Raw genomic sequence first — 27,023 nt, 5'->3', positions numbered from 1 at the left:
TGTCTTTCAAGTAAAAAAGAAATAATTAGAAATATCTGGAAAGTACTTGGTGGAAAACGAGTTTTTTATTTTGATGCTATCTCTATATATAGTAGCAAACACACTTTTTATTCACCAGAAATAGTAATAATGGGTGGTCCTAAAGGACCTTCTGAGTTATCAAAGAAAATGTTCTTGTATTCAATATAGCTTTACTTACATATTCTATTAGATGTCAGTTATCTATAAACAACCATTAAACTGGGAGGAAATGCTTCTGAACTTTTTTCCTCAAAATTACTTTTTAATATAAAGTTATATTTATGGAACAAGCTCTGATCAGAAAGTATTTATTGCTTTAATATTTTTGTTAGATTTCACTTTTGTTTTTTAGGGGAAACTTGACAAAGCTGTACCTTTGTATGAGCTGGCTGTTGAAATCCGGCAGAAATCCTTTGGCCCAAAGCACCCTAGTGTAGCTACTGCCTTGGTGAACTTAGCTGTTCTTTATTGCCAAATGGTAAGTTCCCACACTGTAACTCTTTATAAATGAACGGTTTTAATGTATGAAATACAGGTAAATGTGTATTAGATATGGCACAGTAAAAATAATTAAAGGACATTTAAGGTTATCTGCTAATGCTCCCTTTAATACTTGAGAATTTATTGTAGTTATATTTGTAAGATAATCCCTTCCTCTTTGTAAAACACTGAGTGTTTAGTTCATTGCATAGGCTTAGTTTTCTTAAAATCTGGAGACTCCCTACATCTCTGTACCTAATATTGTTTTTAAGCTGTATCATTTGCCTGTGATGAGTGAGAAACAGGTATGGTACCCTATGGGCAGTAAACAGGTTTATGCTTTTGTAATTGGATTAATGTCAGTTGTTACCAGGCCAAGACTAAAACTTAAGTTTCTGACTTTTTATCATACTGCTTCTCCCATTATGATTATTCCTAAATTAATCTATTTATCCACATCTTGTAGGAGGATATTAACTTTTTAAAAGTGCTTACCCAAGTAGGTCAGCTTAGTCTAGAATACCTTAACAGCAATTTCAGAAACCCAGTGTGTTCAAATGAATACTGTTTCTTTTTTTAATAAGAAAAAACACATTGAGGCCTTGCCGTTATATGAAAGAGCATTAAAGATTTACGAGGACAGCCTGGGTCGTATGCATCCTCGAGTTGGAGAAACGTTAAAAAATTTAGCTGTGCTTAGGTAAGAATTTTTCACTCTCCTCATACAGCCAAAATCCCTTTTAGAACATCTTTGACTCATCATAGAACACCACAAAATATTTATTGCTGATATGCTTTTTCTTGGAGCATGAGGGGTTGTTTTGGGTTGATCTGTATACTTCCAGAGATACTGAAGTAATATCGAGAAGTGAAATGAAGGCGACATGATCTATTTTGTAGAGGAGTGTATCATGGCAAATAGAGAAGGATGGTTTACCTTTGCAGCTAACTGGCTCTGGGGCCATCTGGGCAATTTGCTGTCCTCAAAGCTGATTTACCATTAAGTACATGTTGATTTTTGCATTGTGTTTATCTCAGGATGCTAACTTCACTTAGCAGTTTCACTGCATCCATTACAACATAGTCTTTTTTTTTCCTTAAATTTATTTATTTGCTTGTTTGTTTGTTTGTTTGCTGCATTGGGTCTTCATTGCTGCACACGGGCTTTCTCTAGTTGCAGTGAGCAGGGGCTACTCATTTTGGTGGCTTCTCGTTGCAGAGCACAGGCTCTAGGCACGCGGGGCTTCAGTAGTTGTGGCGCACGGGCTTAGTTGTTCCATGGCATGTGGTATCTTCCTGGGGCAGGGATCGAACCTGTGTCCCCTGCATTGGCAGGTGGATTCTTAACCACTGGGCCACCTAGGAAGTCCCCACTACAACATAGTCTTAATGATGCCCCTATGAGACACTTAGCAACACAGACAGAAAGGAGAAGAGTTTGGATATTGTCTTATTGGTTTGCCTGAATGAATGCACTGGAAAAAATGAGCAATTATTCACAACTTGTTTTTCTGTATTCTGTAAGGTCATTTAGACTTATTAAAAGGTTATATTCTCATTCTGAGAATTTTTTTTTGTCTCGAAGCTATGAAGAAGGGGATTTTGAAAAAGCTGCTGAACTATACAAAAGGGCAATGGAAATAAAAGAAGCAGAAACATCACTTTTGGGTGGAAAAGCTCCTTCCCGACACTCATCAAGTGGAGATACAGTTAGCTTAAAAACAACCCATTCTCCTAATGTTTTCCTCCATCAAGGACAAAGGTAATAATAACAGCAACTACAATTCATTGCAAATGCACCTTAGGATAAAATAACTAAGAAACATTTGGAACATTCAAATTTAAAACTTATAAAAGTTATTTTTAAGAAAACATTTTTACTTTGTGTGATTTAACTGATATTTGTATGAAATTGTATTGGACTACATTGAAGTTTGAGTCATGATTGTTTCAATTTTAGTTGCTTAAAAGAATTAACTTTCCTATTGTGTGGGAACCAAGGATGTAGACACATTAGAATCCTAAGATGACATGAAGAGTTGATCATGGAGAGTGGACTGGTCTCTGTTGTACAAGAGCTGGCAAAGCAGCTAAGACAAGGAATTCAAGAATTCCATGATTCTTCTCATCTCTCAAAAGCTACTTTAGCCTCACCATTCCTCATCCTGCTTTTCAGCAGCAATCTGGTGCAGTTCTCTACCTCAAAGAAAAGTTTGCAGGAATAAAGGGATAATGTTTATGGAAAGTATGAATAGTGTTCTGTAAAACAAACTAGTAATCGTAGTCTCTGACTGCTACAATTTTTTATTCTACCTTTTCATTGAACAGATTGGGCCAAACCCTTTGCTTTCCGTGCTCTCTACATTGTATGTTGTTTTTACTGTGTAGAATGTACTTACACAATCTGAAGTCATTAATGCTGTAACAAATCAAGCTCTTTGGCATTCTTTGACTTTTCCCAAAATATGGACATGACCTTCTTTCTTAAATGGCCTAAATCTATATCTTCATTTATCCTGAACTCAAATTAGTTGGCAATTTTATACTGAAAATTAAGTATTTTCATAGATTTTATAAATATTGCCAATTTGGGGTAATGTTTTATACCATTCATGTATTTATATATAATAAAATCTTCACTTTTAATGCTTGTAAGGTTCCAACATGTTATTAATTGTAAAGGTGAAAGATGTAATGACCATATTTCACTGTTTTAAAATAAAAGTGGAATTTCAAGTTCTTTTTTTCCCATTCCAGTTTATATTGGGTTGGTCACAAGTTTCGTTTGGTTTTTTCCGTAAGATGCCTCTAGTAGCACTTAATTGTCTTTAACTTCATTTGAAACAATTTTGTTAGATTGTATGTGACAGCTGTCATATCAGGATGCATTTAAAAAAAGACTCATCGAAATTGGTGAATTTTTTGTATAGCCATTTTAATATTAAAGATGGAAGAAAAAAAGCAATATTTTCAGCATATTATGCTTTATTATTTCAAGAAAGGTAAAAATGCAAACGAAACTCAAAAAAAGATTTGTGCAGTGTATGGAGAAGGTGCTGTGATTGATTGAACGTGTCAAAAGTGGTTTGTGAAGTTTCGTGCTGGAGATTTCTCCTTGGATGATGTTCCATGGTTGGGCAGACCAGTTGAAGTTGACAGCAGTCAAACTAAGACATTGAGAACAATCAATGTTATACCACACAGGAGACAGCCGACACACTCAAAATATCCAAATCAAGTGTTGAAAACCATTTGCACCAGTTTGGTCATGTTAATTGCTTTGATGTTTGGGTTCCACATAAGTTAAGCGAAAAACACCTTCTTGACTGTATTTCTGCATGCAGTTCTCTACTTAAACGTAATGAAAATATTCCATTTTTAAAACAAATAGTGACAGGCAATGAAAAGTGGATACTGTACAATAATGTGAAATGGAAGAGATCGTGGGGCAAGCGAAGTGAACCACCACCAACCACACCAAAGGCCGGTCTTCATCCAAAAAAGGTGATGTTGTGTATATGGTGGGATTGGAAGGGAGTCCTCTATGATGAGCTCCTTCCGGAAAACCAGATGATTAATTCCAACAAGTAGTGCTCCCAATTAGACCAACTGAAAGCGCTCGACAAAAAGCATACAGAATTAGTCAACAGAAGACACATAATCTTCCATCAGGATAACGCAAGACCGTGTGTTTCTTTGATGACCAGGCAAAAACTGTTATAGTTTGGCTAGAAAGTTCTGATTCATCTGCTGTATTCACCAGACGTTGCACCTTCGCATATCCATTTCTTTCTTTACAAAATTCTCTTAATGGAAAAAATTTCAATTCCCTGGAAGACTGTAAAAGGCACCTGGAACAGTTCTTTGCTCAAGAAGATAAAAAGTTTGGGGAAGATGGAATAATGAAGTTGCCTGAAAAATGGCAGAAGGTAGTGGACGAAAAGGGTGATGACATTGTTCAATAAAGTTCTTGGTGAAAATGAAAAATGTGTCTTTTATTTTTACTTAAAAACCAAAGGCACTTTTTGGCCAACTCCATATAATACAAGAGGATTATATTTATATAATTAAGAAAAATGTTCAACATTACAAAAGAAGACTAGAGTATTGTCAGTATTCACTGAGTAATTTGCTCAACTTGAGCTTTAGTGACTCCATAGGCTTTTGGTTAATGTTTTCTAAGGTTTGGCCACTCTAGGAGGTCCGTGAACCAGGATCATCAGCACCACCTGGGAGCTTATTAATTCAGACAGCCTCTCCCCAGGCCTCCTGAATCAGAATCTGCTGTCTAGCTAGATCCCCAGGTGATTCGTATGCACATAAGTTTAAGAAACAGTGGTCTAATTCTAAGGCACTAGTGTGGTAACTTAAATGAGGTAGGATCTTACAAAATGAACATCATTCTTCCCCATTCTGGGAGAAGTTCGAGGGAAAAAAGAAGATAGAATATAACCATAACACATCTTTCTGGGTTTGTCAGCTGTGAAAGGCACAAAGTAACTGAACTCACAAATATACCAGACATTGATTTTAGAGTTAATCTTTCAGAGTTTAAAATTTGATTATTTAGTGTTATAAGTAATTTAACACATTATAAGTAATATATTAAATGCCTTAAACTTTAGGAAACAATCTGAGATTAATATTCTAGAAGAACCCTGAAAAATGGAAAAACTAGCAAAAGGATATACATTTTTTTTTTTTGTTCCTACAAAATTTGGACTTGAAAAATCTACAAAAAGTGAAAATATATTATTCAAAGTGACTTTATGGTAAGTTATTAATTACAATTGGGGATGATGACTTTCAAAAGGGTTAGGTTTAAATATAATTTTTAAGACTATAATTTGATCTTACTAATTATACTACCAACTCAAATGTTTTCATGTAGAATGCCACAGCAGGGACAGTCATTTTTTTGTATTTGAGGTACTCAGATAGGGATATATGTGCACATTAATACACAGCTTTCACAATGAAAAATGTAGCTTTCAGACAATTATAAATCTGAATTGGTAGGCTCCAAACTATGGTAGTGATAATTAATTTTCATTCATTAATATTTTATGGAAAGAAAAATTTTAAAAATGTGATGGAGGAGTCAAAGCTTCATTAATATTGTTAAAGTTTATTACCTTTTTGGGTTGGTCAGTGTGTTTATAGGTATTCGGGAGTATTTTTACATAAAGAAACCCATAATACATTATCTTTTTTACTATTTATATAAAGCATTTGAGTAGTACCACAAATGAACTTCCCATTAACAATTAAAAAGGGGTTAACGTTGAACATATTGTTTGTTTTAGTGTAACTTAGAGCCGTTGTGCTAAGGCAATTCTGGGAGTGTGTTTCCATCTTTCACACTAGAAACAATAGTGTTATAAATCTGGTCAAGCACTATGGGTTTATTTAGTAATGAAAAACCAGTGATGATTAATTTCTCATAGCTGCCTACCTATACAAGTTTTCATGGCATACAGATTGTCAAAGGAGTTCTAGGTTATAAAAGATACTTGTTATCAGATTTTTTCTGTTAAAATAATAACTTTAATGGAAGATATAAGACAAAAAAATTAGATATGATTTGGTACAGTATAAGACACCAGCCAGGGTATAGTGCCAAATTAAGAACAGAAAAAAGGTCTTTAGAAGATAGCAGGTTCTAATATGTATATGTATAACTATTTCACTTTGCTGTACACCTGAAACTAACATACACTAAATTAACTATACTCCAATAAAAACTAAAAAAAAACAGGATAGTAGGTTCTAGCTATTTACCAAACTATAACATTTTAAATTTATAAGTAAAGCCTTACCAAATTAGTGTGCCAGAGGTACCAAGTTAGTGTACCAAAGGAATGGGATTTAGAAAGACTGCATTTCTTTTTTGAAATTCAAAGCATCTCCAGGAACTAGAAAAGTTATTTTACAGAGGAATACACTAAATTTTTAAATAACAACAAATGACCTACCAAGGCAACATAAATGTTTCAAGGCTAGAAAAACTATCCCCATAGTATCCTGACATCACTCTAAACATAAGAATCACATTATCCTAAAATCTCAAAACTAATATATTAAACATATCTGATATTTGGGGCTTTCTGAAATTATTTTTAGAATTGTATTTTACAAGTGGGAAATGCACTTCTAATTTTTTAATGACATTTCCCCCTAGAGATAGAATTTAGACATTTATATCTTTTCAAAGCAAAAGAATCATCAAGATAGGAAACTGGCATAGTACCAGCCTACAGATAATGGTTACACATGCATGTGTCTTTATTAGTCTTGAAACCATTAGAAATTTATTTCAAACAACGCTTTCTAAGCCTTCATTGATTTGTATGCAAACTCCAGAGAAAAAGTTTATCAAATTACGATTTAGTGGTCATGATCAGGGAAAATGATACTCTTCCCTATGAAGAAATACATGTCAGTCATTACAGAGGCAATTTAGACCTCTTTTATTGTCCACTATCCAGGATAAACCTTTGCCAATATCTGATTACCCAGGAAATCAAATTTAAATAAAGTATTAGAAGGTAGCCCACATGTTGGTTATAATTTAGATGATCTAAGCCTAAATTTATCTTCTGCTCCTCCATAAAGCACACTTGACTCAGATATATGTTCCACAGATGATACACTTTTCCTTAGTCAGTGCAGAAATATAATTTGTACATCCTGAAAATATCTTTATCTGTCTATCCATGAAGAAAGCTTCCTTTTATTTGCCTCTGTCTTGTTTTGAATATATAATTCACAGGGTTGCAAACTTCCAATGACTGTATTTCAGATTGAATTTCATCGGGAAACATCTGAAAGGATGTTTTTGTTTTATAGGTTTACTATTTGAAACTCATTGTTGCTCAAGTTAGTAGTAGTGGGCAGTTTTCTTGTAGAGAGCAATTCCAAACACAATGAGTAGATGCTTGTGGGCTCTAATCAACAGGTTGTACCTCTAGTCCTTTCCCTGTATTGGGCCATACACTCTTCTGCTGTCCATGGCCTCAGGCAACAGACTACAAAGGATTACTAGAAAGAAAAGGAATACAGCATCAAATTGGTCCTTTCTTACCACCCCTCCCAAAAGGCCAAAACAATTCAATAGCTAAGTTTTAAATAAGATTTATAACTACCTACGATAATCCTTTGAATTTTTCTCACTGGAATGAAACATGAGTTTTAGAAGAGTTTCTGATTTAGTTGGGGCGGGGGGTGGGGAGGGAGGTTTGGTGAGCAACAAGAATAGTCACAGTATCTTCAAACAGTGTGACAATTCTGTGAAGATTATACATCAATTGAATGTTGCCCTAAGTGTCCTCAGTTTTAAAGTGATTTTTTTTTTAATTGCAAGGGAACAGGTTTAAATACAGGAAATAAAATTTAGGCCAGTCCACTGTTTACATGCTCTTCATCTTGGCCATGAGGTCTTCCAAGCTTTCACCAGAATCTTCCACTGTTACTTGAGGTACAGAATCTTCTTGCTATCGATAAATGAGGGAAACATGGTGAAAAAATAACGAGTTAAACTTCTTGATGCTTAGGAACATATAATCAGTAAGCTTTAACTGTGTGCAACGAGTTTACAAAGTAAACATTCTTTAATAAATATGCCTTCTAATTTTTAGGAGAGACAAAATCCTTTATTTTCCCCACCAGTCTTTTGATTTGCAAGGCAGTAATTTCAATGTTCTTGAGATCTCTACTGAAGTGGTATTTTTAAATGGTGTTGTGGCTAAAACTATTAATATACAAAAAAAAAAATTATATTGTCATTTAATCAAAATCTATTTCACTTGATCCACCAATGAGTGAACAAAACTATTTCATGTCTGTGTTTTCAAAGAGTTGAAAACGTGCTGTGCATACTTCCATATTAACACTGAATACCTCTCTCTTTCACAAATCTTAATGCCTATAATGTAAAATATCTAAAATAGGAAAAATACTGCATTGGCATTATGAAATAGGTTGAAGATGAAAGAAGATATATAGACATTATCTGTTATATTTACTTATGGTAAATCAGATTTTAGATGTACCTTTTGGGGAACTGTATATGCCACTGTAATTCCTTCAGGTAAGTCAGGAATGGGACCTGAAGAATTTTTCAGTTCCTCTTCTGAAACCTCAGATACCAGCTCAATACCTGTAAAGTTAAACTTGATCTTAAAACAGTTTTTAAGGAACTTAATAAGCAATAATCATTCAAAACTTGTATAATCTTAATTATAATTAGATTCCCTCCCATAAAAGATTGTTTTATGCTGCCATTTCAATTTATGAAACAATTCCTACCCCACTCATTGTCTTCATGTATTATCTCTTCCTCTTCTTGAATAACCTCCTGTTTGGGCAGTGCTGCTACCTTTTTCTGTAGAAATCAAGCAGTATCAAGATGTTTTTACTCATTTTCAGTTCTCTGAAGCATCAATCAGAATTGATCAGAATCAACAATTCAGATAGGCTTTTTTCTAAGGAAAACATACAGATAGCCAACAGACACATATCACAAATCATCAGGGAAATGCAAATCAAAACCAAAATGAGATAACACCGTCAGAATGACTATCATCAAAAGACAGCAAATAACAAGTGCTCGCAAGGATATGGAGAAAAGGGAAAGCTCGTGCACTGTTGGTGGGATTATAACTTGGTGCAGCTACTACAGAAATCAGTATGGAGGTGCCTCAAAAAGTTAAAAGTACAACTACCATATGATCCAACAGTTTCACTTCTGAGTATTTTTTTTTTTAAGAAAACAAAAACACTAACTCAAAAGGTATATTCACTCCAATGTTCACTGTAGCATTATTTATAACAGCCAGGACATGGAATTAATCAAAATGTCCATCAACAGATAAAAGGATAAAGAAAATGTGGTATATATATATATACAATGGAATATTAGCCATAAGAAAAAAGGCTTTACAATTTGCAACAACATGAATGGAACTAGAAGGTATTATATGCTAAATGAAATAAGTCAGACAAAATATAATCTCACTTAAATATGGGATCTAAAAACAAAACAAAATGAAAACAGACTCACAAAGAACAAACAGTGTTGCCATAGGGGAGGTGGAGGGCGAAATAGGTGAAGGGGATAAAAAGGTATAAACCTATAATCATATAATAAATAACTCACAAAGATATAATTTACAGTATAAGGAATATGGTCAGTAATAGTATAACAACTTTGTATGGGGACAGATGATAACTAGATTTATCATGGTGATCATTTCATAATGTATGCAAATGTCAAATCACTATGTGGTACACCAGAAACTAACATAATATTGTATCAATACATCAACCATATTTTAGTGTAAAAAAAAAATAAAATGTAAAAGAATTTTTAAAAGAAGAATTAAAACAGGCTTTTTATCTTACCAAAAGCAAGAAAGGACTTTGAACAGAATTTTCATTATTAAAGCATGGTAAATAAATTAGAACTTTAAAAATCCAGAATCCATTCACCTTGTATTCCAAATCTAATTAATTATTTCTTCCTTTTTAAGTTATTGTCCTATGCAATATGATCTCTCATGCATTGTGACACACTGACATATACCTTATATTCTTCCTGCTGCTTCCTACAATTTCTGTCATCACACTGAGGATTTGGCTTCATGGACATAGTAGGGAAGAAATCCTGCATTGCGTTGTATCCAAGGTAAAAACTAACAGTACCAAAATTTAACAGAAACCTAGAAAAACAAAGTAGACTTAAATAAAGAAATAAAACCATAAAAGTATTAGAAAAAAGTAACTGACTTTTAAAAAAATGATTTTGAAGAAGGTAGTGATTTTTGTAACAAGCACCCCAGAAAACAAAATTCTTATCTTGTTTACAGGCCCTGGCCTATAGTAGATTTTGTTGAATGAATGTGGTCAAGAAAGACTACTCCATTTCATCAACCATAGAATGCAGGGCTATTTTTTGAAACTGTAACAAAGATAAAATGCTGCCAATTAAACTACGATAGGTCAACAACTTTAAGAAGCATATTAATTTCAGAGAAGTTAAAATGTGGGAGAAGTGTATCTTAAAAATTTCTAATTATACAATGTAAATGTTGTGTAAATAGTTGTAAATACAATGCAAATGCTATATAAGCAGTTGCCAGCTTGTGGCAAATTCAAGTTTTGCTTTTTGGAACTTTCTGGAAGTTTTTTTTAATATTTTCCATCCACAGTTGGTTGAATCCACAGATGCAGAACCCAAGCAAATGGAGGGCCTGCTGTATTGTGCATTTCTAGTATGCCATAAAGCTCCCTGTGCTCCCTCCCAGTCAAATCTGATTCCTTTTAGAAGCTTACAGAGGAAAAAGCACGTACAAAAGATAAACAGCAAAAGGAAAAAATCTGCAAATGCATGTTCTTAGTATACAAGGAAAGACAAAAAACTGAGCAAAGGATATGAGAAGACAATTCACAGGAAAATACAAACGCTCAACCCTTTTCACAACTGGAAATTAAAATGAGATACCCATTTTTCATCTATCAAATTGACAAAGAATTTGATGACTCTAATACCATATACAAAAATAAACTCAAAATGGATTAAAGACCTAAATGTAAACCAGGTACTATAAAACTCCTAGAGGAAAACATAAGCAGAACACTCTTTAACATAAATCACAGAAATATTTTTTTGTATCCATCTCCAAGAGTAACGGAAATAAAAACAAACAAATGGGACCCTAATTTAAACTTACAAGCTTTTGCACAGTGAAGGAAACGATAAACAAAATGAAAAAACAATCTTCAGACTAGGAGAAAATATTTGCAAACAATGCTACCAGCAAGGGATTAATTTCCAAAATATACAAACAGCTCATATAGTTCAATATCAAAAAAAACAAACAACCCAATCAAAGAATGGGCAAAAGACATAAACAGGCATTTCTCCAAAGAAGACATACAGATGGCCAACAGGCACACGAAAAGATGCTCAGTATCATTAATCATTAGAGAAATGCAAATCAAAACTATAATGAGGTATCACCTCATACTGTTCAGGATGGCCTTCATCATAAAGTCTACAAATAGGAATTCCCTGGTGATTAAGAATCAGCCTGCCAATGCACCGGACACAGGTTCGATCCCTGGTCCAGGAAGATCCCACATGCCTCGGAGCAACTAAGCCTGTGTGCCACAACTACTGAGCCTGCACTTTACAGCCCACGAGCCACAACTACTGAGCCCCCGTTCCACAACTACTGAAGCTTGCGTGCCTAGAGCCTGTGCTAGGCAGCAAGAGAAGCCACCACAATGAGAAACCCATGCACCGCAACAGACAGCAGCCCCCGCTCGCAGCAACTCAAGAAAGCCCGCGTGCAATGAAGACCCAACACAGCCAATAAATAAATAAATTTATTTTTAAAAAAACCCATGTCTTTAAAAAAAAACCAAAAAGTCTACAAATAATAAATGCTGGAGAGTGTGTGGAGAAAAAGGAACCCTCCTACACTGTTGGTGGGAATGTGTATTGGTGCAGCCACTATGGAGGTCAGTATGGAGGTTCTTTAAACAACTGAAAGTAGAGGTACCATATGATCCAGCAATCCCACTCCTGGGCATATATCCAGAGAAAACTCTAATTCGAACAGATACACGCACACCAATGTTCATAGCAGCACTATTTACAAAAGCCAAGACATGGAAGCAAACTAAATGTCCATCAACAGATGAATGGATAAAGAAGATGTGGGGGTGGGGGTGTGTGTGTGTGTGTATGCACAATGGAATATTACTCAGCCACAAAGAAGAATGAAATAATGCCATTTGCAGCAACGTGGACGGACCTAGAAATTATCAGACTAAGTGAAGTAAGTCAGACAGAAAGACAAATAGCATATGATATCACTTTTATGTGAAATCTAAAAAATTGATACAAATGAACTTATTTACAAAACAGAAACAGACTCATAGAGGTAGAAAACAAAGGGGATAGCCAGGCAGGGGGCGGGGGGCAGGGAGGATAAATTAGGAGTTTGGGATATACACACTACTGCTTATAAAACAGGTAAACAACAAGGACCTAATGTATAGCACAGGGAACTATACTGAGTATCTTGTAACAACCTATAATGAGAAAGAATCTGAAAAAGAATATATTATCACTTTGCTGTACACCTGAAACTAACACAACATTGTAAATTAACTACACTTCAAAAAAAAAAAATTGATGATACCCAATGTTACCAAAGATGTGGATAAACCAGGTATTCCCACACTGTACCATCCTTTTGAAGGAGAAATTTAGTAATATCTGTCAAAATAAGTATTGCATAAACTTAGGAATTCCACTTCTAAAAATTCACACTGTACAAAAATCTACTATACAAAGATAAATGCAAGATGTTTTTGCAGCATTGTTAATAATAGCAAAAAAATCTAAGTACCCTAAATGTCAATCAATAGAGGGCTGGCTAGATATGGCACATCTGTAAGAGAATACTTTGTAGCCATGATTTTTTTTTCCCCTTCTTCATAACATACTGTAAAATGTTGTGTTTAGATAGGGCCTACTAAAGTTTGACAGGTTGTTTGTCTCCTATGAAATAGCTCTAGACAGTTGACTTGAGTTCCTATGCACGCTGGTATTTCTTTGCTGGTAGCTGATCCTAATGGTATTAGGGTGCCTCCCTGTATCATGTTGCAATTTGTTCTTATTATATTAGATGCTTAAGAAACATAACTAAACTTATTAACATTGTAAAGTGAGGAAAAAAATGGCCTGAGTTAAGGCACAACTAAAGCAGTTCTGCTTTTCATAAAGTATGAATTGGTTCAAAAACTCTATGAGATTAATTTTAGCTGCAAAGAAACCTTTGTCCTTGTTAGTTATAGTTTAGATGATGTGGTTGCTGGATATCTGTTTGAGGAGAGCAGAGATATTACCCTAATGTTTAATCATAATCATATTATTTTTAGAACTGTTAAATCAAGATAGTGGAAGTGGGTGTGTTTATGTTCACCCTTTGGCCAGATCTGCAAAGATTTAAATCATTCGGTTAATGCTTCATAAAAAAATATACCAGTACTATTGTACCATTTAATAAGAGCTATTCCAAATGGAGAGAGTAACACAAATGTGTGTGTTGATATATTTAATATTAATTACTTAATTACTATATATTTAAATTAAATATATTAGCTATATTTATATATAAATTTAAAGTACACAGATATTATACATATATAAAATTTTTAAATATGTGTATTTAAAACTAAATTTAAAAAAAACCAATTAAATACTTGGCCGGTCATTCCAATATTTGACATGTTTGTTAAAAGCAAACAAGACTATTCAGAAAAATTATCCTTCACTCACTTTAATACATTTTGTACCAAGATCCCAGCAACCACTCCCATAGTGGTAGGAAGACTGGCTGCACAAACACCTTCTCGTTTCAGAGTCTTCTCATCAATATTTGCGGCAACTACAAGCGGTGGAGCACACTACATGAAAAAGAATAAAAGAAAATATATTTCAAAAGAAAGGGAAAAAAGTATAGGATGTTCCAAATAGTATCCCATCACATTCGAAGTTTGGTTTTTCTTTGAATTGTAAACATTTTCAATGCCCCTAGGAGTTCTAGTACTTAACAGTGAAAAACAATAACCCAAAATGAATCATGCATACCGCAAAACAAGCAGATTCTCCAGGAATTATGAGCTGTATATGCCCTGAAACTGCATTTTCACTGACTCCAGATTCCATCCATATTTGTCCAAGCTCATTACAAGCCTTAGAAATAGATGAAAACACAAAAAAGAACATAAAAAAGCAAGAAGTAATTTACCGTAAGTTCTTTTCATGAAAAACTGTAGTTTAACTAAATGAATTAAAGGGTTTTTAAAAATTAATTTTAAGAAACAAAGAAGAAAGTTGTAAATAATGGAATTCCTTAGCAATTGCCACTTGCCTTACAAAAGAAACTTACAGCATTCAGGTAAGCAGCCAATAATTAACTAATTAAACTGAACCACAGTTTATTGAATTTCTGATTAATGTAAAACTTTTTTCTAAAATAATTTCAGCAACAAAAAAATGCAAAATGTCATTTGTAAAGCTGAAAACAGTAATTAAAAAGAAAAAGAATTCAGTTTTATTTTTGAGAAATTGTGTGTAGGCAATTTATACATATTTATACATTTACTTAAAGTAACAAAATTTTAAAACCAATGCTGACCAACACAGTATTATAATATCTTAATTTATTTTAAAAACTGTACACCAGAATTATCTGCAGTTTTATAGTTTGCTCTACTGTCATAAGACAGAGTAAGATACTGAAACATATGCTACACCAACAAGGCTAGACAGGTCCCATTAGAATAAATTTCAAAATTTATTTATTTCAAAATTTATTCAGGATGAGGGAACAGTAAAAATAAATAAAACACACTATCAAAGAGTTTAAATGCAGAACTATTTTCAGAATGCAGACTATATACTGACAGAATATACAGGAAAATGGATAAACCCAAGAGTATAACACACTATACATATACAACAGGAATACTCACTGTATTTATTGTCATTCGAGCTTCAAAATTGTCCACACAGCTAAGAACTAAGTCAACAGGTTTTCCTTCTTCCAAACCACCATTACTAGGAAAAGAAAATAAATTTTATTTGAAAAAAGTCAGGACACAAAATACATTCTAATCAGCCTTTATTTGTTCAGTTAGCTCATTTAGTTTTTCAGTAAATGTTTAGTATATATTGAGTATTCACTATTACGAACATAGTATCAATGATATTACAGTATTTCTTAGATATACAAGGGTGCAAGAAGAATAAAATGTGTTCACAAAACTTGCCATTTCCCTATCGGCTTTCACAGACTTTTATTCATGTTTCACTACAAATGTAAATGTAATAAAGTTAATTGAATACAATTCAATATTTCAATGGTGTTAGTCTGCAGAAAACCACTTGCAGATAGAAATATAATCTATAACACAGAACTTATAATCAAGGACCCCTTGTTATATCATTATAATAACAGGCTTTGTTAGACTTGCTTTTTATTTTGTTATTACTATTGTTTTTTGGACAATATATGCTTTTTACTGAGCTCCCAATACATAAAAATTACACAAAAAAATTAACTATTTTAAAAACAAAATATATATCATCATACCAACTCACTGAATTAACTACCAACAAATTTTCTAATAATACTTACAGTGAGCTGGACATTGTGCAAAATATTCATAAATAAAATTTTACCTTATTCTATTCATGAAATGTTCAAAGTTTTCTACTGTGGTTATATTGTAGTTGTGTACTTCAAAAAGAACATCAGGATTAATATTCCTAAGAGGGAGAAAGGGAATATTATAAAAACCAATAGTAGAACAGTAAGAGAAAGCAAGAAAAATAACTAAAGAGCTAGAAATCATTTAACAGATGTTAGAGAAATGGAATTCAAGCTATTCAAAGAAAATCCGAAGTCCTCTTCTACCTCTTTTGTCCCACTTCAAGGACCAGGTTCAAAACATGTAGACTGTCAGAAGGATTACAAAAATATTCCCACAGTCTATGTGCTGGGAATTAAGCCTTTATCACCTCTGTTAGCTACAGTTCAGCCTGACAAAAGAGCGTCTTTGTTTCTTATCCAATTCAGCGCAAGTACGTTTGGAACCACAAAGAAACGTCCTAGAGTAAGGGTTGGCAAACTATGGCCCTTGGCCAGATTTGACTACCATCCTGCCACCTTTTTTGTAAGGTCTGCAAGCCAAGAAATAGTTTTTACATTTTTAACTGGCTGCAAGAAAAGAAAAAAAATCAAAAGAAGAACAATATTTCATGATGTGAAAATTAAATGAAATTTAAATTTCAGAGTCCATAAATAAAGTTTTATTGGAGCACAGCTGTGCTCATTCACTTTTATTGATATATTGCCTACAGCTACTACAACTGCATTGTTGAGCAGTTTTGACAGAGGCCATATGGCCCTCAAAGCCTAAAATATTTACTATCTAGCTCTACAGAAAAAAAGGTTGCCAACCCAGATCAAAGAGGTAGAATTCTTTTTGTATAAGTGAAACCTGCACTTTTACAGAGGAAAATTCAGGTCCATTTATATATTAGGTTAACTCATACCAAATACACACAGAAAGATTTCACCAATTTCACTGCCTTCGACTGCTATTCCATTTACCTCAAAGTATGTTCTGCTGCTTGAACTTTGCTTAATCCTGCTTGATGAGGTTGGAAGAAAAGTCTATTCATATTGGCCAGTTCCACCTTGTCATAGTCAAAGAGTAGCAACTAAAATGAGAATAGTGGTATTCTAATGAAAAACGTACCAAAAAACAAACTAAAAATAACAAACTAGTCAGCTCTCCACTTGATGGGTTTAACTGTTTGACAGTAATAATACTAACGCTAAAATACTAGGTGCCATATATTAACTCATTTAATGATCATATGATATATAGGTACTATTATCCTCATTTTAGAAATAAGACAACTAGGGTACTTGCCCAAAAGCCACTCAGCTAATATGTAGTGAAAATGGGATTCAAATCCAGGCATTCTCAATCCAGCATCTGTACCCTAACCACAACGCTGTACTGCCTCTCTAAATGACAAGCTCAAAAATTCATGTTCATTCCATTTAATTGCAATTTTGATAAACTGTGCCAAAATCCTACTTCATTCCAATGTTTGGCTAAAAGCCAAGAACCATTAGAGAAATGAAATTTTTAAATAAGATAAAAACAAATGCTGTAACTTGAAACCACAGTATAACACAACTCCTTTCATGAATATGGCACTATATACACTCATGCCATGGCTAAAACATTACTCTAAACAGAATTATTAACTAATCAGTTAATTGTTGTTTCCTGCTATATATTTAGGCATAACAGCATTTGTCAAACACACTCACACAACTTTCAAATCGCCAAAAGGTGCATTTTTTATCAGTAAGCACAGGTTGAACCCAAGGATATCCAAAGTCCCTTTTTTTTTAAAATTATCTAAAATTAAATTTTTATTGGATGAGACTAAGATTAGACGTTGCAGGGGAAAAAGAGGATCAATGAACTGGAAAGCAGAGCAATGCAATTTATCCAAAGTGAAGAAAAAAAGAACCAAAAAAAACCAAAAAAGCATTGAGCCTCTAGACCCATGGAATAATTCAAAGCAATGTAAAAATGATATACAGTTCCCAAAGTCCCTTCTTTCTAAAATTCCATGACTTTGTAACACAATTCTCAGCATCCTAATTCTAACAATAAAAACAAAAATGGGATTTTCTTCTTCTCAATACAGAAACTAAAAAAAGTTAACCCAGCCCATGAAAAAAACACCTAGGTAACTCTCAATATCTTGCTAGAAAAGATATCACTTATGTTCTCTATAACTTCTAACCCTTCTTAGAGTCTCCAAAATTTGGTTTATTTAAGCTTATTCAACAATATTTATTAGGTCAGGCCAAATATTAAATTTGAGTTTCGGCCTCATAGCTGGTTTATGAGTAAGTTGTGGGAAATCCTAAACTTGGGGACAGAAGATGTGAGTTGTAACTGTGTCACTAATTAGCTTTGCTACTGGATAAGTCACTTTCACTGTTTAGGACTGTATCCTCATCTGTAAAATAAGGTCGTTGATCTAGATCTGGTGATCCAGGGTGCTCCAGGAATTCCAGAAACTTTCAGGGATAAGAAGTGGGCTCTGGATCTCCAATCCTCCACTTCCCTACTTAACCCCAAGAAATAGCTTCTTGTTTCTCTGTTTTACACATTGAAGAGTTCTGAAACTTACCTATGCAGATCCCTAGCTTACAAACTTGAGTGCACACTGGAATCACTATATTTAAAAAATATAGATGTGTGGGTCTCATCCCCAGAGGTTCTGATTAACCTATTATGGGGTGCAGTCTGGACATAAGAATTTTTTTAAACATCCAAGTTGATTCTAATTATAGCAATATTTGTTAAGCATTCTAGATCCTTGCTACTCAACATGTGGCCTGGGATAACCCCGTCAGCATCACCTGAAGCTTGTCAGAAATACTGGAGTACTCCCCCCACTTTAATATGCCTATGAATCAGCTGGAGTTCTTGTTAAAATACAGATTCTGATTCAGCATGTCTTGGGTGGGGCCTGGGAATCTTCATTTCTAACAAGCTCCCAGGTGATGCTGGGACCATATTGAGTAAGAAGGATCCACCACCTGGGAACTTGTTAGAAATTCAAATTCTTAGGTCCACCTGAAACTTACAGAATCAAAACCACTGGAATAGAGTCTGGCAATCTGTTTTAATAAGCATTCCAAGTGATTCCAGTGCACACCCGAAGCTGAGACCTGCAAATCTCCATGATCTCTACCATCAATCAGCCAGGGTATGTATGTCAGCTATAAGCAATTGTTGGCTAGTTTTTATAAACTTCTCGAAAGACTTCAAAATGTTAATAAACATTTTTAGTATTTTGGTGTTGTCTTTTCTATATTGATAAATAAGTGCCAACTTTGAAACCACTTTTAAGAATTTGGGGCATGGAGCAGACCAATATATTGATAAAGCAAGCATTTTCCCACAAAGTTTATCAAAATGATATACAATCGTGGAAAACGTATGTATTCAACCACTGTCTGTCTAACATCATGGACTCTGGCTTTATAAATCTAAGATTGATAGACTGATTTCTGGTATAAAGTTAACTTCTCCTTCCTACCCACAATCTAAAATCAATTTTAGAAAAAAGAATGGGACCTTCCTGGCGGTCCAGTGGTTAGAACTCGGCACTTTTCACTGCCGTGGCCCTGGTGTTCAATCCCTGGTTGGGGAATTAAGATCCCACAAGCCATGTGGCACATCCAAAAAAAAAAGTACGGGTTAAAAAAAAATCTGGAACATTCACCAGTTCAAATTCAAGAGTAAGAAAGATACATGCTTTCTAGTTTGTCTTGTATAAAATATGTGTTTTTTGGATGTTTCAGTATTTCACTACACACTTTATCAATTTAACAGCCTTCTTTCATAAATTTCTATATCTAAAACACTTAGGTCCAAACAAAAAAGTTCCTGAACACAATCAGATAGTCCTTTGTTTAATTAGTAATAATATTAGCTTCCTTTTGGGTGGGTTTATGTTTTAACCCCACCCCCCTAGAGTAGAAAAAATAACCTGAAATAAATATACCACAAATCATGGACCTCAAGCTGTCATACAGAGTGAAGTCAGAGAAAAACAAAGATCGTACATTAACACATATATGTGGCATCTAGAAAAATGGTACAGATGAACCTATTTGCAGGGCAGGAATAGAGACGCAGATGTAGAGTACTGATGTGTGGACATGGGGGTGGGGGGTTGAGGGAGGTGGGATGAATTGGGAGATTGGGATTGACATATAAACACTACCAAGTGAAAACAGATAGCTAGTGGGAACCTGCTATATAGCACAGGGAGCTCAGCTCTGTGCTCTATGGTGACGTAGATGGGGGGGATGAGGTCCAAGAGGGAGGGAATATATGTATACATATAGCTGATTCATTTCATTGTAACACCAGAAACTAACACAACCTTGTAAAGCAACTATACCCCAATAATTTAAAAAAAAAAAAAAACCTGGGATAGAAAAAATTAAATTAATAAATAAATACACCACAAATCAGTAAGACATTAGTATAGAGAAAAAAATTCTAATTTGTACCTCATTTACTCCAGAAGTGAGTGGGTTCCCTACATAATTGACAAAGAGAGATGTTTTTACCTTACCAATGCCACATCTTGTCAGCATTTCAGCAGTCACACTGCCAACTCCACCAACACCTACTATTGCTACAGCAAAGGTACGGATTTTCTGTAAAATGCAAAAGTATATATGTGTTGGTTAATAATTATTCATTGGAAATGTCACTGAAAGTTATTTTCATTTACTGAAATCATCTTAAAAATTTGGAAGGGTTTATCATACCTCATAGTCGCTTACAATTCCCATTCGCTTCAATGCCATCAGGCGGCTTAAAACAAAGGAAAAAAATGGTTTAAGGCTTACAATCTTTTAATTAATAGTGATATAGGTAAACATACATCATCACAGAAAATAAACTGTGAGAGAAGAAACAGTGAATGAGTGAGTGAAAGGGAGAAAGAGAGGAGAAATCTTCAGCTAATTTTTACCACATGAAACTAAATCACCTCAGCACTGATGCCTGAATACCCTCCAAGATGTAGCCTGTGCAACAAGATTTTTTTAAAAGTTCCTCATACATTCTAATGTGCAGTCAAGATTGAGACCTATTGACTCAAATGTTAAGTTTCCAGAGGAGAATGGGTCAAAGTGAAATATATTTAATGTTTAACTCAGATTTAATGTTTAACATCAGAATAATCTCATGGCTAGAATTCTATTTACTTGTTGCCTCTGACCACAATGGCTAATGTCTACTTTCTTTTTTTTTTTTTATTATTTTATTTTATTTTTTTGGGGGTATAATGTCTACTTTCAATAAGCACCTCTTATACCAAGGACTTTAAGAGGTATTTACCTAGTCACTGCCAGTCTGTTCTGTTATCTTCTTCAGTGTCTTAGGTTTTTCTTTTTAATATATATACTTTAAACCTACAGACATATACATACAATTTCCATTAGTTTACACTTTGAAGAGTCAAATAGTTCTGTTAGGGTTGTTAGGAAATTCAGCAGTCTTCTGGCCCACACCCCCATTTTTCTCTCATTTTTAACTCTGTTACCAACATATCTCTAAATAACATGCCAACATTGTTATTTCTTGATTTTCAGGTTTAGGTACTATCTGAAGATTTCACTATTTACCACTGAATGCAAATATTTCTCATCTCACCAGCCTCTTAATATTGTTACATGGTCATTTTGGTTAGATGTTAGTACTGTTCATAGCTGGACAATGTAGTATATTAGAATTTACCCTTTCATATATGATCTCCACCCTTGAAGTTAATAACTGTGTTTCTTATGTTTAATTTTCTATGTGTTTTCACAAATTCAACTCCAGTTGTCTAAAATTCCTCTAGAAACAGTCATACACATGAGGTTTTCTAGCAATTTCTTCTTAAGGACGTACTAGAATCTTCTGACACGTCCCCATGTGCAGGCTTACTGCACATACAGCACCCATTCTGGGTTCTCCCTTCATCATTTCTCTTCATTACTTTATCCTGTATTAACCCCCTGCTTCCTGTACCTTACAGCTCAATGATTCTAAAGTGTGGTCTATGGATCAGTAACAGTACTACTTTGGAATTTGGTAGAAATATTTATTGATCCCCACCCTATAATCACCAAGCAAATCAAACTTTGGATGTGGGGCCTAAAATCTGTGTTTTAACAAACTCCCCAAGTAACTGTGATGCACACTGAAGTTTGAGAGACTTTGCTGTAGATTAGTTATTCTCTTGTTACAATTGGAAGAACATCTTCCAATAACTTTGTAAAGGTACAAGGAAGGTAAATTTTGAGAACTAGTATGTCTGAAAATGTTCTTTGCCAAACTTCTTAAAAATGTTTTATCAAAATTCTATTCTTAGAAATGTATTATAAAAATGACAAATTGAAGGGTATATATTCATTGAAAGCTACATCTACACACACACACACACAGACACACACACACACTTAGCTGATAGTGTAACACAGAATTATAGAATTCTATGTAAGAAACAATTTTCCTTCAAAATTTCTAAGGTGTCTTCTAGCTTCTGAAATCTCATGATGTGCCTTAGAGTGAATCTATTCTCACCAATGTGCTGAGTACTTGCTGGACTCTTTCAAATCAGAAACATGTTTTTTTCAGTTTGGGGAAATTTCCTTGGAGAATGTGATGACTTCCTTGTTTGGTTGGTTTGTTTTTCCTGGACTTTCTGGAATTCCTACTATTTGGAAGTTGGACCACTTGGACTAGTCCTCTACTCAATTTCTTTCTCCTATTTTCCACCATTTTAGTTTTCTGCTCTGTTCTCTGGATTTCTTTCAACGTTATTTTCCAACTCTTCTATTGAGATTTTCACTTTTGTTATCATTCTCTATTTGCAAGAATTCTTTTCAATCATCTGAATAATTCTTTTTGCAATATCTTGTCCTGTTTCATTTATGTGATATTTTTTTCCTTTCTGCAGATGCTAACGATAATGTTGGGGTTGTGTTCCCCTTATATAGTCTATTCAAGTAACTAATTTTGTTTTCTTTCTTTCACATTAAGAGCTTCTCTCATCCTTTACTTTGCTCATACATAAAAGTCAGACACTAATAAAGGCAACAATGTGGGCACTGCTTGTTTGACTTTGGGCCTCACTGTAGGCTGATCTGGCTGGGCTGTTCAGTTGAGAAACCCATAATGTCAGTGTCTTTCAGTCTTTCTTCTTGGTGCTCTCAGATTCCCTAGAGAAGAATTTTTCAATTTCCAACCCAAAAAGTCTTTATGCCCATCAGTTTGGGGGTGTTAAATGGAAGAGCAAGGCTGGGAGTCCTAACATTCAGTATGCAAACATTTAGTTAATCCTCTTTCTTCAGGTACGAAGATTTGCTTCAATTATTAATAGAAAGCCTCTATTTTACTCTCCAATGAGTAAATCTCTAGTCTTGTGTCCTAATAGAGAAGAGACATTTGCCCAGCTACCCAAAGTAGTGAACCTTGGTTGCTTCTTCAACAGATTTTCAGCCATATCTTTTTTTTTAATTAATTAATTTATTTATTTATTTATTGGCTGTGTTGGGTCTTTGCTGCTGCACGTGGGCTTTCTTTAGTTGCAGTGTGCGGGCTCTTCATTGCCGTGGCTTCTCTTGTTGCGGAGCACAGGCTCTAGGCGCGTGGGCTTCAGTAGTTGCAGCACATGGGCTCAACAGTTGTAGTTCATGGGCTCTAAAGTGCAGGCTCAATAGTTGTGGCGCATGGGCTTAGTTGCTCCGCAGCATGTGGGATCTTCCTGGAGCAGAGATCGAACCCATGTCCCCTGCATTGGCTGGCGGATTCTCAACCACTGCACCACCTAGGAAGCCCCAGCCATATCTTTTTTAGCCCTAACTTAAGCCCTTCTAGAAAGACCTATGCCTATTCTTGAGCTTTTGGGAAATTCTGTGGTATAAACTGGGTTGCAGGCTTTAGAGTCAATTTCTTTGGATCCTTTAAACCAGTTATCAGTCATCCATCCCTTTTCTAGATTCTAAAACTGTTTTACTTAATCTTTTAAATACAGGGACTCATCCATCCCCCAGTTATTAATAGAAACCCTCTAGCTTTTCAATGGAGGTTTATTCCTTTTTAAAAATTCCTTTACTATTATTTTAGTGGGGTTGGGTAGACAGTGATAATATATGCCTGTGATCAATCCGCCATCTTTACCTTGATGCTCTTTTTAATCTTTATAAAGAACCCTGAGAACAATGTATTGCAACCTCCTTTTACAAATGGAGGGAAAGATTCAGGTTAATTAACTTGCCCAAGATCAGCTAAATGGCAAGCAATTATTCAGAGCTGGATTTTGAGCCAGTATTTAAAACCAGGTTTTCTAATTTTAAAGCCTCTGCTTACCTCTTCATTTAGTCAACATGCTTCTAATTATATTCCATACCGCACAATTTTACAGTTGCTTGTGTTGATCATTATTCCACAACCACTGAATCTCCTAAACTAAAGCAAAAGGTCTTTGAGGTCAGGGGCTTTATATTATATTTCTGTTGTATCACTTGATGCAATTAAAATGATGTAGAACACCTACAAATCCCTCCATTTTTCCTGATAACCATGTATCAATACTTCATCATAATTCTTACCACTCATACTGCAATCCCTTGTTTACTTTTCTGTCTCACACTCATCTGGTAACCTCTGGAGGGAAATGACCATGTCTACTTTGTATTCCCAGTGTCTATACATAATAATAAATGGTAGATGACGTTATCAGGAGGGCTGGAGATGAAAAGGTGCTCACTAAATATTTGCTAAATGAACAATTCAAAAAATTAAGGCTGATCTTCATCAAATTTCCATGTACTAGTGCAGAGCTTTGGATGACAACTGCCATCTCCTAAGTAGCAGTTTTAATAAAGACAAATGGTGCAAATAATATAGAAAATACTAAATGTTTAAATTTGAGTTTTGAATGTTAGGTTTGGACAATGTTAAGGAATCGTCTCACATTAAAATGATGTTCTAAAAGATGATTCTAAACATATGATCCACATTCCTTTGCTTTTCTTGGAGGGAATATTCCAAAATTTTCATTTGTAAAATTGAAAAATGTTTAAGGATGCCAAATGGAATAGTTTCCACTCATTCTGATTAGAGATGTCAGTTCATGCTTATTCAACCTCTAAAAATTTTGGATGGTTAACCCTTCATATGTGTTAAGTAAAATACATGCACCCTGTCAATTATATCTCAAAACTGAAAGAAAAAAAATTTTTTTAAAAACATAGTAAGAGGGGCTTCCTAGGTGGCGCAGTGGTTGAGAATCCTCCTGCCAATGCAGGGGACATGGGTTCCATCCCTGCCTGCTCCAGGAAGATCTCACATGCCGTGGAGCAACTAAACCCGTGTGCCACAACCATTGAGCCTGCCCTTTAGAGCCCGTGAGCCACAACTATTGAGCCCATGTACTGCAACTACTGAAGCCCACGTGCCTAGAGCCTGTGCTCCGCAACAAGAGAAGCCACAGCAATGAGAAGCCTGCGCACCACAACGAAGAGTAGCCCCCACTCACCGCAACTAAAAAGAAAGCCCCCACACAGCAAAAAAGACCCAACACAGACAATAAAATAAATTTATTTAAAAAAAAAACGTAGTAAGAGGAATGAGAGAAAAGCAAGAATCTGGCATGGTTTCATTTATTTTGGGTTAAAATGAACTCTTTTGTAATTATGGAACAATTATAATTTTCGTCAGGTTTCTTCTATTACAAATAATATTGTAATTAACATCTTTGTGCCTAAATACTGGTCTGCATTTTAGGTTGTTAAAAAAATACGTGCACCCTAAGACTTCCACTGAGGCTTTATATGTCATAAATAAAACCTTTCTTTAAAATCCAAACTCTCCTGCTCTTTGATTCATCTACTCTAAAACTATCCAGTTTTTAGCCACACTACTTAATGGCTTATTTATTTTTACTGGGGAGGCACTTCCATGTGAACTTTGGAGTAAGACAAACCTAATGCCAGTCTAGGCCTTTTTTTAGCTAATGTCAGCTCTGCGGCCTGAGGCAGGTCACAGCAGCTCTCTAAGCCTCACGTTCCTCATCTGTAAAATGGGGGTAAAATAACAGTAGTAATCTAGGGTTGTGGTGAAGAGGAAAAGTGACAACGCGTGCAAAATGCTTGGCAGGCAGTGAAAGCTCAGTAACTGTTACCATATGCCCTGAGAAATAAAGTCTTGTACAAGGCTTAGCACGAATGTGATCTATTCTAAGAACTTTACATATACTTATATTTTCAATCTTCACAACTCCACAGAGAGAGATACTACAAGTGAGAAACTGAAGCAGCTAGGTTCAGAACTCTCCCCAGGTTATTCAGTTGCTAAGACTTGAATCCAATCAGTCTGGCTCTAGAGTCCTTACTCTCAACCACTGCATGCGGCCCGCTGAATTAACAAATCTTAGGAAACGAAGAAAGGAGAGGAGCGGACAGGACTGGTGAAGTCCAGTGGTTTTAGAGCTAATCCAGCTCTCTCCACCAAGCCCCCAATTTAAGAAACAGTGAGAAGACTTTATGAAGCTCCCAAGTTTATGTTTTGCGGGTTTTACACCTGGTGTCATCTTGTCAAAGTTTTTACTCTCAGTTTTATGCAGAGCGAGGAAGACTAGCAGAGGCAGGGGCGGTAGGAAACCGGATACGTGTCCTCAGCCAGCACAGGAGCGGCACCATATGGTTGACTCAGTTGGGATTTTAAAAAAGAGAACATCTTTTGACCAGTACTAAGACTTGGTCTTGCCCTTTTGAGAACAGGACCCCAGGGCAAGAAAAAGGAGGTGCGAGGCCGTGTGAGCTGGGCAGCATCGGGGAGCGCCGCACTCTTGACCACCTGGAGGCTGTGACCTCCCCCCGTCTCCCCGCTCCGACCCGCCACGCAGATCACCTGTAGGGGTTGGAATCCACCACCTCGGGGCTCATCTTCTCGATGCGGGCCCGACCCCCTCCTCCATCGCCGCCCCCCACGGCCCGGCGACTTCTCTCCTGGGCCAGTTCCCGCTCCAGCTCCTCGACCCGCTGCTGCAGCCGCTCCACGGACTCGGCCATGGCTGGGACCCCGGCCGCCAGCGCTCCCAGCCCCCGCCGTCGCCGTCGCCCCACGCTGCTGGCCTGCTGGGCCCGCGAGAGGTACGTGAGGAGGTACCTTGCGGAGGCCTTCCTAGCGGACAACCGCGAAGAAGCCCTCCCAGCGCCTCCCGGATGGGCACGTCTCCACCGCTCCCACGGCCCTCCCAGCGGGCCGCTTCCGGTGCGTTGCAGTCATCGATCCCCCTCAGGAAAAAAACCCAGCCCTTTCAACTTTCC

General features: G+C 35.6%; 2 protein-coding genes across 11 annotated transcripts in view; one reads left to right on the top strand and one right to left on the bottom strand.

The window, feature by feature from the left end:
• NPHP3 (nephrocystin 3) overlaps positions 1-4,468 on the top strand; it is a 47,338-nt gene extending 42,870 nt beyond the window's left edge. For 4 of the 9 annotated variants that reach the window (XM_057738302.1, XM_057738301.1, XM_057738300.1 and 1 more), the window contains 4 exons: positions 374-499; positions 1,086-1,201; positions 2,087-2,263; positions 2,462-4,468. In XM_057738302.1, the coding sequence (XP_057594285.1) occupies positions 374-499; positions 1,086-1,201; positions 2,087-2,263; positions 2,462-2,531 (489 nt within the window). In that variant the 3' untranslated portion in view covers positions 2,532-4,468. Of the gene's footprint in view, positions 1-353; positions 500-1,085; positions 1,202-2,086; positions 2,349-2,461 lie in introns of those variants that run through there. The other 5 variants (XM_057738305.1, XM_057738304.1, XM_057738303.1 and 2 more) reach the window with 4 other exon arrangements.
• A 720-nt stretch (positions 4,469-5,188) lies between these two features.
• On the bottom strand, positions 5,189-26,933 carry UBA5 (ubiquitin like modifier activating enzyme 5). Of its 2 annotated transcripts, XM_057738311.1 has the most exons (12): positions 26,605-26,933; positions 20,469-20,514; positions 20,265-20,354; positions 16,695-16,804; positions 15,761-15,847; positions 15,052-15,136; positions 14,165-14,269; positions 13,853-13,980; positions 10,085-10,220; positions 8,809-8,884; positions 8,553-8,659; positions 5,191-7,994 (listed from the first exon to the last, which is right to left on the bottom strand). In XM_057738311.1, the coding sequence occupies exons 1-12, from the start codon at positions 26,763-26,765 to the stop codon at positions 7,911-7,913; spliced, it is 1,215 nt and encodes a 404-aa protein (XP_057594294.1). In that variant the 5' UTR covers positions 26,766-26,933; the 3' UTR covers positions 5,191-7,910. The 2 variants fall into 2 exon arrangements, with proteins under 2 accessions (XP_057594295.1, XP_057594294.1); XM_057738312.1 differs by lacking the exons at positions 20,469-20,514; positions 26,605-26,933 and having other exon boundaries at positions 5,189-7,994; positions 20,270-20,356.
• Positions 26,934-27,023: the final 90 nt, after the last annotated feature.

This window comes from Hippopotamus amphibius, chromosome 6 (genome assembly GCF_030028045.1).
Source record: "Hippopotamus amphibius kiboko isolate mHipAmp2 chromosome 6, mHipAmp2.hap2, whole genome shotgun sequence".
NCBI lineage: Eukaryota > Metazoa > Chordata > Mammalia > Artiodactyla > Hippopotamidae > Hippopotamus > Hippopotamus amphibius.
This window is presented reverse-complemented; position numbering and strand designations above follow the sequence as displayed.

Excerpts from the sequence above, each read along its gene's own strand:
- UBA5 (XM_057738311.1), bottom strand. The coding sequence starts at position 26,765 with ATGGCCGAGTCCGTGGAGCGGCTGCAGCAGCGGGTCGAGGAGCTGGAG. Across the intron at positions 8,885-10,084 it reads AGCAGCAGGAAGAATATAAG|AAAAAGGTAGCAGCACTGCC; the intron begins GTATATGTCAGT and ends TGATTTCTACAG. Across the intron at positions 8,660-8,808 it reads ACATGAAGACAATGAGTGGG|GTATTGAGCTGGTATCTGAG; the intron begins GTAGGAATTGTT and ends TTAACTTTACAG.